At 42.3% G+C, this 13,522-nt stretch overlaps 1 protein-coding gene across 8 annotated transcripts in view; it reads right to left on the bottom strand.

Moving 5' to 3' along the window:
* The window catches only part of arhgap32b (Rho GTPase activating protein 32b), a 98,626-nt gene that overhangs the window by 6,679 nt on the left and 78,425 nt on the right, over nucleotides 1-13,522 (bottom strand). For 7 of the 8 annotated variants that reach the window (XM_020085759.2, XM_020085758.2, XM_020085755.2 and 4 more), the window contains 7 exons: nucleotides 5,792-5,941; nucleotides 2,827-2,929; nucleotides 2,079-2,223; nucleotides 1,451-1,533; nucleotides 1,061-1,168; nucleotides 496-641; nucleotides 192-393 (listed from right to left, as the gene is read on the bottom strand). In XM_020085759.2, coding sequence (XP_019941318.2) covers nucleotides 192-393; nucleotides 496-641; nucleotides 1,061-1,168; nucleotides 1,451-1,533; nucleotides 2,079-2,223; nucleotides 2,827-2,929; nucleotides 5,792-5,941 — 937 coding nt within the window. Of the gene's footprint in view, nucleotides 1-191; nucleotides 394-495; nucleotides 642-1,060; nucleotides 1,169-1,450; nucleotides 1,534-2,078; nucleotides 2,224-2,826; nucleotides 2,930-5,791; nucleotides 5,942-11,692; nucleotides 13,491-13,522 lie in introns of those variants that run through there. The other variant, XM_020085760.2, reaches the window with a different exon arrangement.

Consider the following 13,522-nt stretch of genomic DNA (forward strand, 5'->3'; position numbering starts at 1 on the left):
AGCCTGCAGTCTTACCAGCAACCAACAGAGGGAGACACATCCTTGCATAAGAATTTTCCAATATCATTAAATACATATTTTTCAACAGACCCCACCTACAGTATCTGTCTGAAATATCTATGTCTACGTCTATGTGTCTAATTAACATTGGTCTCATGATGCTGTGTTTTCAGGAGGAGGAGTCAACAAACCTCTCAGTGGGAAACTCGATGACGGTGTGGAACTTGCCCTGCAGGGCAGCTGGACCCTCGCCCACCTCGATGTACTTGCTGTCTTCAGTGACCGGAGAGTTGATCTGAGCCTGAGTCCTGGCCTGGGCCTCCTCCAGACTCAATAGTTTTGTGGAGGGTGATGAAACCAGCAGGGACTTCGGCCGTGACAACGAGTTGTGACCTGGTGACGTGGAATCAGGCAGGAGTGTAGCAGTGAATGGTACAGCAGCGGTTATTGTAGTGACTATTTGATCAGGAGTATAATCTATGTTTATGTGCGTACCTGCTCCCTCTCGTATTAGTGTGCTGAGTTTAGTGCTAAAGAGAACGTCCACATGGTTGAGGATGAACTCCACAACCACTGACTGGATTCTGACTTCCATGAAGGCCGCTGTGCCGCTGAAGCACGCAGATTCAATCTGTTTAGACCTGAGACAAACACAGAAACATGACAGTGAAAAGAGAAGAAGTTATGCTACATTTTAAAGATCAATGCGATCGACCGAAGAACAATCTGCAATTTCAAGGTCCTGAATCTAATTCTGCCCATCTAATTCTGTTTAAGTGGTCAGATTTTAAGTTACATCACTTACATAAAATGAGTTTAAGATGTGCTTCCAGCATTTGATGTTGCATGTGAGCTTTAATCATTCCACTCAGACAGAGTGACTCATTTAAAAAATACTTTGTGCTGCACAGCCCCCATTATCCCAGCTGAATCAAGTCTGAGAAATCAAGTAGAATGGGAAACACCCATAAAACTGAACCACATATTAGATTATCAGAGTTACTGCAAGTAAATAACAGGGAATTCAAAAAAGATTCTATTGAGCAGGATGGCATCTTACCTCAGCAGATTGGGGGCCCACACTATAGCCAGATTCTTGCTGTGCATGTTGGTGATGTAGCTGAAGGTTGCCAGGTGAGAGAGGTGTCTCATGAGGAACTCCAGAGTCCTAGGAATCAAAAATTATTATTTATCGTGATGTGCACGCTAATGGAAATAGGAGATAGAAATTTGAATTTATATGCTTTCACTAAGAAAAGGAAAAAAGTATTCATCAGCACCAATGTAAAAATCTTCTGGGTCTTGTTTAATTATTTCTGTCCATGCAGCATGGCACCACAAAAAAAACCTCTTGATTTTAACACTGAGAAACACGCTCACATGCACCACACATCCAGAATCTGGCAGTTACTAGGCCTGCCTGCAGGGGGCAGTATGCCTCCACACTGACCTGTAATGCGGTGGAGGAAGCTGCTGGATGACGTCATGGATTTTGATGAGCCGCTCTTCATCCGTTGCTGCTGATACGGCATCCTTCAGAGTCCAAACAAAGCAAGGGATGGAGAGATAGAGAGAGAGAGAGGAGATTTATCACTGCATCAACCTTAAACTCCATCACTTTATTCCCAGATTCACAGGCTGCATGGATCATGGGGTGGACATCTGTCCCCCGCCTCTCTCGCCCCCCCCCCCCAGCTGCCATAACAACCAGCAAACATTTACTTCAACCTCAGGGACAGTTCTGTTGTGTTTGGAGAGGGTTTTTATTCCAAGTCACACAGAGAGTGGTTTGATACATTCGTAATGACAGGGTGTGCCCGGTACAAAGCTGTTACTTTAGGGGTGTCAGCGACTCAGCGAAGATTCATACAAAGAATTTCTGCAAGATAAATGTGAGGAACACGCTTTTTTCACTCGAGAGCACAATTTTGTAATCAACAGCCAGTCACGCTTCAATCAGTGTCCTTTGAGGACACGTGAGCCTAAAAAGGTCACATGCAGCGCAACTGACCTGCATCGACTCTTTAGATTGGTGTGTGTGTGTGAGGAGTGTTAAGTTCTGCCAGGGCTTTGCTTACAGAGAATTTCTCGTAGAGCTGGTAGGTGAGCAGGGGGTTGGGCAGCTCTCTGAAGTAGAGCTTGCACAGCGAGCCGACACAGTGGATGTCCTGGATGTAAACATCTTTGGTCAGGTCGGGGATCTGCTCAGAGTCAAACTCGTGCCTGATGAGAGAGGGAGAGGGGGCGAGTCAGCACAGTAACTTTCGATAGCTCTGAAAAAAGATTGACATCAGCGAGTGGCTGCTGTTGTGTGATGGATGGATACGAGACACGAGCAAAGTCGAGCTGCATTTCACTTAAAATATTTATCTGTGACTACACAGTCAAACAAATCAAACTTAGTAAGAAAAGTGCAATATGAAGAAAATGGTGTCTGTGTCTTCCCAAGTGTAACAAAGCAACTAGAAACAATGGGGTTACACTAATAATTGTAGGTGATCAATTAAGAGATAATCAGTGAAACTAAACCACGAGGATAAACACCATTGCATGTTGTTGGGTTTACATATAAGCAAACACAATCCTACTCCATCCGAAAACTGACATGGAAACCTTAAATTTCCTTTCACAACACTACATAGTAAAACCTGTTTTCCTCAAATTCCTTCAATAATCTTACATGGAATTTCTTTCTTAAGGTGAAGGCTATTCTGAGATACAGAGTTCCTCCTGTGGCACAGCACAGTCTGAGGAAGCAGCACAAAAACATCCTGATAAACACTTGAATCAGATCCTGTGCTGAACTGGCCAGCGTGTGTCTCCTACCGCAGTTTCTGGATATTTGAGGCGATCCCAGAGAGGCGGTAGATGCCGTCCACCACACCGTGTTTCTCGATGAACTCGGTGCAGCTCTTGAGGACCTGGGGCACTGTGGAGAGAAAACTTGTCGTCACATAACATCTCTTTCATTTAATATGTCTCCAGACTTCACTGAGCGCTACGGGGTCAAGGATAGGAAGGTTTTTCTTTTTCAAGTGTGCACGCAGCGAGGTCAGGCTTATAGGTCAGGGGCTTTTTGGACATCAGGCTGCAGGCTGTTGAGTGTGAATAAATGTTTTTTGTGCTTTCGAAAGGAAAAGCACTTTTTAAGATGAGAGTGGAATCATTTGAACCCTGTAAAGTGGAAAGTTATATATCCCGAAGAGCAGGCTAACCTATTTTCTACACTGACGCAGTTTTCTGCATGAGGCAAACAGTGAGATAGCTTGTTGTTGTTCTGTGTGAGTGAGGCAGTCAGCCACATACGGACAGCTTCAGATACAAAGCTAGTGATTGTGTTGGAGATGAGAGACAAACAAAAAAAGAAAAACCTCAGAAAAACACAAAACTTCTTCATTCTTCTCCAGCAAACATAAATCACGGAGGCATGTTATTTATCCGTGTGTGTGTGTGTGTGTGTGTGTGTGTGTGTGTGAGAGAGAGAGATAAGGATGGCGAGTATGTGTCTAAGGAGGTTCCCAGGCCTCCCACAGCTTACACATCATTCCGATCATGACAGAGAGCTGGACACTCGCCGAAGCAGCTGTTCAGATGAATTCCAGACAAGGACTGTGAGGATGGACAAATCCACCACAAGATCTTCACACAGAAAGGTTTTGTTTTCAAAGTTCTCTTATCACAAAGATTCACAGCATGTGTGTTTTCACCACACAGCAAGAATTCATCTTTAAAACAACAGCTTTCACGACAGCTGCTTTAGTGATTTGAAACTGATTTGAGTGAAGGAAGGAATAAAAATATTTTGGCACCATCTCTAGATTCATCAGACTCCCAATGACAGCAGAGAGGTCAAGGCTCCTGATGAATGTAGCATGTTACACTGTGGAAGTTCCAAACCTCTCGTCTCAAACTGTTCATGAAACAAGCTTTGGGGAAAAACCCAAACGCTGAGCGGCCGGCATTCGGTTTGGAGGTCAAAGTTACAGTAATGACACACAGCAGGATTTTCTGTATTTGCTCCATAATTCCTGGTGTTGTATTCAGGAAAAAATGATAATTGAGTCAAAATCTGGAACACATGATTTTGTTGGTTGGAATTTCAGCCAGAAAATCGTGTAGCAAGCAAATGATATGTGGAGTGGCAGCTGACCATCGGCCCCAAGTGGACTGATCCCTAAATCTCTGGAGGTCATTTATCAGCTTGACTGATACATGAGGTTTTAATGGACATTTTTGAAAGTAGCATTTGCTTGTGGTTTCTACTTTTCCACTAGAAATCTCAGTTATTTGCAGCTGGTAACTGATATCAGTTAAAACTAATTTGATTTTTATTCTAATTGCATAAAATGACTTCATCTTAAGCAAATTTTTAATTTACAGGTTATTGTGGGCAGATTAAAATGTTAAATTATTCACATATTTTATTACAGCGTTAAATGCTGATTTACAAGTCAAGTGCCACTACAGCTCGTCTACAACTCTGAGTAAGAGTTCCTCTGGTCTACTCATTAACTACATATTGTATTATTAACAGTGTTTCCCTCAACTTCACAAGATCACAGGTTTCTTTCATCTCTTGAGTCACTGCAGCCGTCAGAACACCTTGACTCTTTGACCCTGCAAAGTTTGACGGAGTGGTTTATCACTCCATGCAAAAGGTAAGACAGGATTAACAGAGGTTCAAGATAGACTGTAGCAACCGTCACGTGCTGCCACAAGCTTGTCAAACAGAGAGTACCTCCGCTCCCACCTGTGGCCTCTCTAAGTTAGCTAAAGTCACGTCTAGACACAAGATAGGATCCACTAACATGCATTAAGTTAGAGTCAGCAAGAACTAAAATTAAGTTATTGATGAAGGCTCAGTGCTGGTTGTAGCTAATGATAGAGAGTAATCAGGACCATTACTCTCACTGAAACATCACATCAGCTCACCTGCCACACTGCGTGAGAGATCAGAGGTTGTGTCTGCAGCAGGTGACTGTAGACCTCAGCTCTGCAATTATCTTCCACCAGAACACGCTGCTGTGTACATACAGTATGAGCTGAATATTCACTGTGAGGCTCAAAATGAATTTCAGCTGTTGGTAGTGTTAGAGGTGGAAAACGCTAAGCTTATGATGTCACCAGTATATGTTTATCATTAATTTGAATCTGAGCCTGATTACAAATAACCTGACAAACTGCAGCACTTATAAAACAGTGCAGCTGGTGTGTCACATAATAAACACATCTAATTAAAGCCAAGGGGACTATTTCTTGTCCACGTGTCCCCACTTCCTTGAGCCTTATCAGCTGTGAGTTTGCTAGGCAACCAGACTCCACCATTAAATAGTCTATGGCCCAAAACTCAGCTGTAAAACTTAAACAAACATAAACTAAGATGTTAATCAGTGAATCAGCCTGTGGACAGAGCCAGGCTGAATTGTGTCCCACTGTTTCTGGTTTTTATACAAAGCTCACCTGCTCATGGCAATAGCTATATAGGCAGAGCTAATTGTATCAACCCTGAACATCTATTGTTCTGCAAATAAGCAAATAAATATAATTCCCAAACTGTCCATTTAAACTGCTGAGCACCTGGTAATATTTTGAATGTGAAAATGTTTAAGAACTTTACAGGTAGGACTGGTGAAGGTACTGTGGAAAAGACAAAGTGATTAACAGGTAAACACAGAGAATGTTGTAATTCAAGTATTTTATAATTTAAGGTAATTTATGGAGAATTTCAAGCAGAAATGGATCCAGGAAGTACTACTAATGTCAGGTGTGTCTGCATTTGAGTATTTCTCACCATCATGTCCTGAGTTCAGGAGGTGTTCTCCCAGGTCGCAGCCGAACACCCTCTCCCGGAGGATGCCCCTCTGCTTCAGCTTCTGCTTGGTGGGCCGGGACTTCATGAAGGAGCGCAAGAAGGTGATCAGCTTCCCGTGCTTCTTAGACACTGAGAGGCGAAGGAAGCAAGCAGGGACACATCTTAGAATTCTTCCACACATGTTTAGTACACTACAGTAAGCGTGGGTTTGACACTGGCTCAGCTTTCACACACGTTCTGTCCATGCACTAGATTGAAACCCCATACAAGGTGCTCAACGTTGTCCCATTGTGTATTTCAGCTTCATTATAATGCAAACCCTTCCTTTATGCATGTCTGGTTTCCTTGAAGCGAAAGCTTCATTCTTAAATACCACCTCCCAGGCAACTACAAAGGAATCCTCCACATCCAACACCAGTGTCCTCAGTTCTTCCTCAGAACGAGACAAAAAAAAAAAAAGGAGCAGATCTACTTAGAAAACCCAACCCGCATTAATCAGATGCTTTTCCTGGGAAAGGGTCTTAAGCTTCTTAAACTACACACCAGTTATTTTCTCTGCCTCAGAGTGATGTGGAAAGGCTATCAAGTGAATCAAACAATCTGCGGGGAGGAACAATGGAGCTGGCCTCCACACCAGAAAACCCTCAGTGAAAATCACATACTGGCAGACACTGGTCAGATGACAGTAGCAGTGAGAGTATTTTTCCACTCCGGGGTCATTTAAAGTAATTCAGCCAGTGCAGATGAAATGAACTTGTCTCATGAAAGCATCAATTTTCCTGGAACTGAACAAGAGTGTGGTGTATCACTGGTCTCACATTGCTGAAAGAGCAGATTAGAAACCAGTTACACACCATAGTGCGTCTCACACTGGTTCTAATGACAGTAGGTTCACTGATGCCTTTCAGTCAAATGACAGGTTAGATATTACATACAGTAGAAATACTGTTGCTCTCAAACCAGTTATTCACCTTGACTTTTAACTTATCAAATTTCATTTTGAAGTATAATCCCATGAAAGAAGAGTCCTACTAATCATCACATTTACAGGATCTTGTCCAGATGAGCTCTTTTAAACCTTATGCCTCACTGCACTGCTTTTGTCTTGGACCTTACGTCAAAGAATGAAACAATCTCATTTTGTATGTCCCTTTCCTCTCACAGCTAAAAGCTACCCTCAGCTCCTGTCACTGATTCAGCGGATACCTTCTCATCTTGGATCTCACCTTTTTCCTACTTCTCTTTGATCCTCAACAGCCACTAACATCGTACCGCTCTTCACGCCGACTTTGACCAACAATCTCCTGTCTGAGTTGCTAAACTGGAAAAACTGCGGTGCCGCATCAGTTTTTAATTTTTTTTAATTCCAGGTCACATTGATTTGTCTGGATTTTTATTCACAGTCACGATCGCAGCCCTTCCACTTCTCTTATGTTTTTCACAGACTCAGCCTCATATTAAATTTACCTGCTGGGAGCTCCAGACCAAAAGAAGAACACATTTAACATTCAGCCAGATAAATAACTAATCTTATTTGGGGTAAAATGATTGGAATACAACTACATGTAGGTCACTGCTTGATAAACCCAAGCTGAGTTAGAGACAGACACAGCTGCACTGTGTGTCTGATAGTGTTACAATAGAGTTGTCAAGTCTTCACCTACTGCTTTTAGTGATAATACTAAAATGAATTACACTTAAGGAAGTACATAATGAAGTGCACATGTGCGCTTATGAATATAATTACTGCAAATATTTCAAAACTGCCACAGAGTGAGACTCAGCCCCTTGGGTAAAGACTATTAGGTAGGAATGAATGAGCAGCTGCCTGTTCTGCATGATAAATTCACTCTATGGAGGTAAACTGCATGCAGCAGACTTAATTGAGAGTTTGAGCACATTTTAATAAAAACATCAAGGCTGCAGTCAAACTAATAAGCTGAATGGACTGCAACGTTACTTTTACTTATATTAAATTTCTCATTGACCCTTTTCCACCTAATTAGATCTGGTTCTTGAACCGGTTCAGTTCAAGATTCTTTTATCAAGCATGTGTCGTTAACACAGGGTGTTGCACAGTGCAAAATGAAAGTAAACAGTGATAAACTGTGGGTGTTTGTTTTTTTAATGATAATGTATTTGTCAGCAGACCACTGCATGCTTTTTACCCCCAATCATTTCTCACATGCCTTCTACATCCTCTCTTCCCAACAGCTAGAATATGACAATCCCTCTGATGTTGTTAAGGTTCACTCTCAAATCCCTGCTATTTTTTTGTTTTTGGGTTCCAATTTATTTTTGGTTGAAAAGCTCTGAATGGTTCACATTAAAGTGCACCCGCCAGAATATAACCCTGTTACACGTTGGTGGAAAAGGATTGTGTGTGTTGGCAGAATACTAACAAAATAAAGTGTATGCACACAGTGAGAGTGCATGAGAATATGTTACAGATTAATGTTGCCACTGTGACACATTACTTTTTCCATTCAGGAGCAGTAGAAACAGTAACGATGATAAATCTCAAGTCTGGGGGAAAGAGTGATAAATAAGGAACAGTTTAGATTAACATCCAATTCATTGTTACACATACATCTGAAAAAATAACTGAAGAGTTGAAGGCAGTTTAATTCCCCAATCATCCCACAAACAACCCCAGAAGACCCCTTATTAATACTGTGTGGTACAGAGTTTGGGTTTTCTCAAGTTTAATTCCTATGTCTAATGATGAAAAACGCACACAACTGTGGCTCAAAATAAACAAATCCTACCCAGGACAGATTTATAACCGCCTCGCTCCTCAAAGTAAATAAATAATGTTTGAATCCAGAGTCTCTATGGCCATTTAAATGAAGCAGCACAATCAATTCTGAATCAACAGTCGGCCCCTGAGCCAGCATCTGTAAACAAAACCCAGTGTTTCATTTCAGGAAGAAGTGGAGCTGCACTTCACCCCTCCAGGAACAATTCCTTCTGTGCTGCTCCAACCAGAGACAAAACCGCTGAGGCAGCTTTGTTTACTCACTGTTTAGGCATCAAACAGGGGCCTTCAGTATCACGTAGGGAGAGACGTGAAAAAGAGGAGTGCAATGACTAGCACTACTCTCCAGAGCACGGACAGAGACTCCCTTCTGCCTTCTGTCGTGCAGATGACAGCCCGAGGGCTATAGCAGCTATTCAAGCATGCTCAGCACTGTCGCCGCTGCTGACACACTCACTGCTGAGCTCCAGCTGGGTAAAAGGCATTTCATTTGAGAAGAGTGGGATTGATGAAGCGGCTCTCTGTGACATTAATTATAAGATTTACAGCTTCAGACTACAGTTGTTGGGTTTCACAAAGTTGGAAGACTAGAAGGACACATTTAAAAACTAGTGATTGAAGGAAATACAGCAGGGATCAAGTTATCTGACGTGCTTATATTTATGTATTTTTATGTGTCAAACTCCAAAGAGAGATAAAAAAAGGATCCTACATTTCCCACGATGCAATTGGATCCAGTCTTTAATTAGACCCTAGTAGGCTGGTGAACACTCACAGCTTTCAGATGCCACACCTACAGTTTGGCTTTCTTTATCCGTTTCTGGTCTCAAGCTCAGAACCCTGTTCACATCACTTTGACATCGCATGGAGTTGTTTTTCACAGGCGGAGCAGGGCTAACCATCACAGCTTAAGTGATATTCAGGAGGAAAACTAGTGATGCCCTTTCAATATACAAAACATGTTTCTCTTTTACTGACCAAATTCATAAACCCTGGCGATATAACTTTGATATGTGGCTCTCTAAAAGGTGCTTCGGCTTCGAGATATTTACAGTGAAGGAAATAATTGTCCAGCAGATCAAATCCAGACAGAACAAAGTTGAGCACGGAGAAGGATGGTTTCTGCCTGATGAACACTGACAGGTTTCAGATGCAGCCCTTAACCGACTGCGCTCCTATGACGAGGCTTTTCCTTCCGAGAGCCCCAGTGAGAGGCCGGGATATGACAAGCGGGGGGCGAGGGGAAACGAGGCCAAGCATTACAGCAGGAACAATTACAGACGTAATGGCAAACATCATGCTCTCTTTCCCCACTCCAGCCTCAGACCGACCACCTCATTCCGCTCGGCCAGCGAGGAGCTTTTCGAAGCACGCAGACTGGAGGAAAATTCCAACTTCATGGCAACGCTGCAACGTCCTAAAGTTGGAACGGTGACACCATAGAGGCAATCACCCTGAGATATTTGATACATCTACTCGTCAGTGTTCCCTGAATACACATGCACCAGTAGGCGTGACCGCGGCTCACTGGGGCTTCACAATGCTATCATCATGGCTCAGCTCTGCCCTTTCACTTCAGGCAGCACCCCCCTCGAAACTCAACAGCCACACACACTCACACAACCATGAAGGCGGCGGAGCGGGAAATTCAAACTGCCCTCCTCTGTGCTCTTCTGGTTTCAAGAAACCCCTGAGAGGACAGGTTGGATATGATTACATCGTCAGTCTCAGGTGTCTACAAGCTGCCAGAGCACGAGTTTTGGCGGTAATGTTATTTGTGAATTAGTCATGGGCTTATAAATAAATGTAATGTCTTTTTACTGTGGTGGGAAATTAAAGTCCACCAATTGTCAAAACCACTGCATAGACTTAAGATCTAAAGATAAACTTGACTGGGCACAAAATCTTCCATTGTATTCCTTTTACCACAACTAATCCTGAAATACTAATATTTTTAAATTTCCGTGAGAAGTTTATCTTTTGCAGCCTAAACTGGCTAAGTCTAAAAGAACTCCACAAGCCAACAACTTCATCACCATACCTTTTCCTGCTCACTGCCAATAACAAAAGTCCATTTAGAGGCAACTAACACACAGATGATTTCATACTCAACACATAACCCTGGGAGACAGTGTGCTTTATGCTCATAACACGTCTCCTGTATGTGTGTGTGCATTGTTGTTACCAGAGTAAACAGAGTCGTCTGCCTAAGAGACAGCTGTGAGTATCCTCTGTTTGGACACAGGAGCGTAAGTGTGCAAAAGAAAATATGAGCAAAATGCCCGAATTGTTCTGTCTCATTGAACCAGCGAACAACAAATTCAGCAAAGAGAAGTGAGGACAGAGGGGGAACTGTCGGCCAACGCTTGGCTTCATTTTCTGAGGAAGTTGACTGAGGACACTTTGGTCAGGGGAAACTTTATTATGCACTTATGATGACTGAGATCTTTCACAGCTGGACACCACGTAACAATACATGTCATAGGATTTGTTAACTAAAGTCTAGATACTTCAAGTTTAACAGCCTATGATATCGTAATACAGTAGGATGCTATAAATATTATGAGAGTGGGGGCGAATGTCATCCTTAACGGGAAAACTACAAAAAGACCTTGAGTTGTACGAGGAAGGAGAAATATTTTCCACACTTCTTGTGTGTGAATGTATTCAAGCACAAGCTCTAGTTCCAGTCTTATTATAAGAGTTTACATTTTAGTACAAATCAGTCAAACCACTGCTATACTTTATTATAAGAGGCCCTTTTCCTTTAAACATCTATTTTATTTCCATCTCATTTCCTTTATCTTAACGTCTGTGTCAGTTTTACAGCTGTCTACATTGTGTGCTCAGTTTTATGTCGATCCTATAAATGACACCATTGAAGAGCCACATGTTGTTTTCAATTCATACTTGAATAAATTAAAAAAAAAAGGAAAGAAGAATCCCCCCCCCCCCCCTGCATCACCATTCATGAAACACGATCCACGTAACACAGGGTTGATGTTGACTAAGTTCAGAGTAATCTGAGGTAAAAACCAAATGGAAAGACAATTCACCAGGTCGATCTGTGGCGAACAGAAGAAATAATAAAGTCCACACGATGTATAAACGTGTTTTCTTACCTTGGCTCCATAGCGCCTGACTCGGCTTTATGACAGGATGTTTGAAAAAAAAAAAAATCCAAAGTACAAAGAGACACTTGTGTTCGTCTGTCACTGGAAGTGGCGATGAGAGTTCATGTGACACAGAGCAGAGCTGACACAGGTTTGAATCCCGGATCGAGCAGACTGACCTCTGTCACTGCACCGCTCTCCAACCAGCCCCGTGCTGCGTTCACGGGCTCCGGGACAAATGGAAACTCTGCTCTCAACACGCTGTCTACCATGAATTTTCTATTTAATCAATACGTGGCACTGGGTGGGTCCAAATGACAACTTTTAATTGATATGTTAAACACCTCCAGTCTCCCATTACTGGCTTATCCGTGTTCTCAATATCCCCGATAGAGTCTGAAGGAGGCACAAGGCTATAGCAGCCGAGAGGGGAGCTGGTTGGTTTGAGCACAGTGGAAAAAGTTCCTTCAGACTGCACAGACACATGCTCCTAACAAGCAGCGTATGATATATAGGATGGCCTCGCAATTGAGTAGGAATCAGCGATCCCCTCTGAAGGGCCCCGCGGCCCCCTGAAAGCATTATCTCATTAATTCTATAACTAGCTCTGTCCCTGAGCAGACATGTTGAGTCATAATAAAGTCAAAGTAATTTGTTGTTGATCGTGAATCAGAATCACAAGACTGCAGTCAGACTCTGCATGTGACCGTTTCAGCTTGACAAGCGTTTCACACGCAGCACAGGGACACTTCTCTGGACTGCAGGACATTTATTCAACTACTATACAGCGTATGTCCAATTTAAGCTACTTTATAATTGTATAAAGTATACTACACAAGCCTCCACTAAAATTCAGAGGGAACGATGACTTTCTGACCCCTTACTAAAGCCAGTGTCTGACTGATGTGTATCAGAGTTGTTAACAGTTTATCCAAAACGAGAATTCTAAACATCATGTTCATGATGAGTCTGAGGATTAAAGATGTAAAGAGGTTTAATCAGGAAGCCGCATAATAAACAGAACTTTCTGCAGCTTAACTTTGTTTTTCGTCTTTCCTCTCATGTTGACCATGTGATGGTTCTACCTCACTGTATAGGAAATATTACAATCAGTAAAATGCTACTTACACACTAATGTCACATCATATGGACCACTACCATGCCTTTTACTTGAAAAGACTTTGGATACAAGACCAAGAAGCAAGGTGAAACAACCAAAGGTGAAAAGTACAGCGTGAAACCTGCAGTGTAACCATTGAGTCCCTGAAATAATCATGAGGAGCTGTAATAGACAGCATGGGGCTGGGTAAACAAGATACTGTGTGAGAGGAGTTCTTACTTTCAATACATTTGTCTATTTATATACCATATTAAGTGTTTGTTTTTTTTGCTTACTTTGGCAAATGTCTTTAAATTGGATGATAGTTAGAACTGTGGTTGACAGTGAAACACTATAGACAGTAAGGCAGAAGGTTGACGTCGCCTCTGGGACAAAAAGACCAGTCACCTAATCAGGAAGGAGTGGACTCCTGCCCTGATGTTGTATAACAAGTGAGAGCATGAGAGGCAGCTTCATGCTGGATGAAGTTATCATACTGCTGCTGTTTTGCATGGATATGAATGATCTATTAGACTCCTGGGATGTGGGAAGAATGATAAAGTGTATTCTACAGCTGCATGCAAAGTTCAATGTACAGGAGCAGAGAGACTTGCTGTCAGAAACATAAACATGGCTGTAAATTTGAATTCCCTCCTTCTAGTTAAACGGCTGGAAGCTGTGCTATAACACGTGTGTGTGTGTGTGTGTGTGTGTATGAATATATATATATATATATATAT

This window comes from Paralichthys olivaceus, chromosome 15, assembly GCF_024713975.1.
Source record: "Paralichthys olivaceus isolate ysfri-2021 chromosome 15, ASM2471397v2, whole genome shotgun sequence".
Lineage (NCBI taxonomy): Eukaryota > Metazoa > Chordata > Actinopteri > Pleuronectiformes > Paralichthyidae > Paralichthys > Paralichthys olivaceus.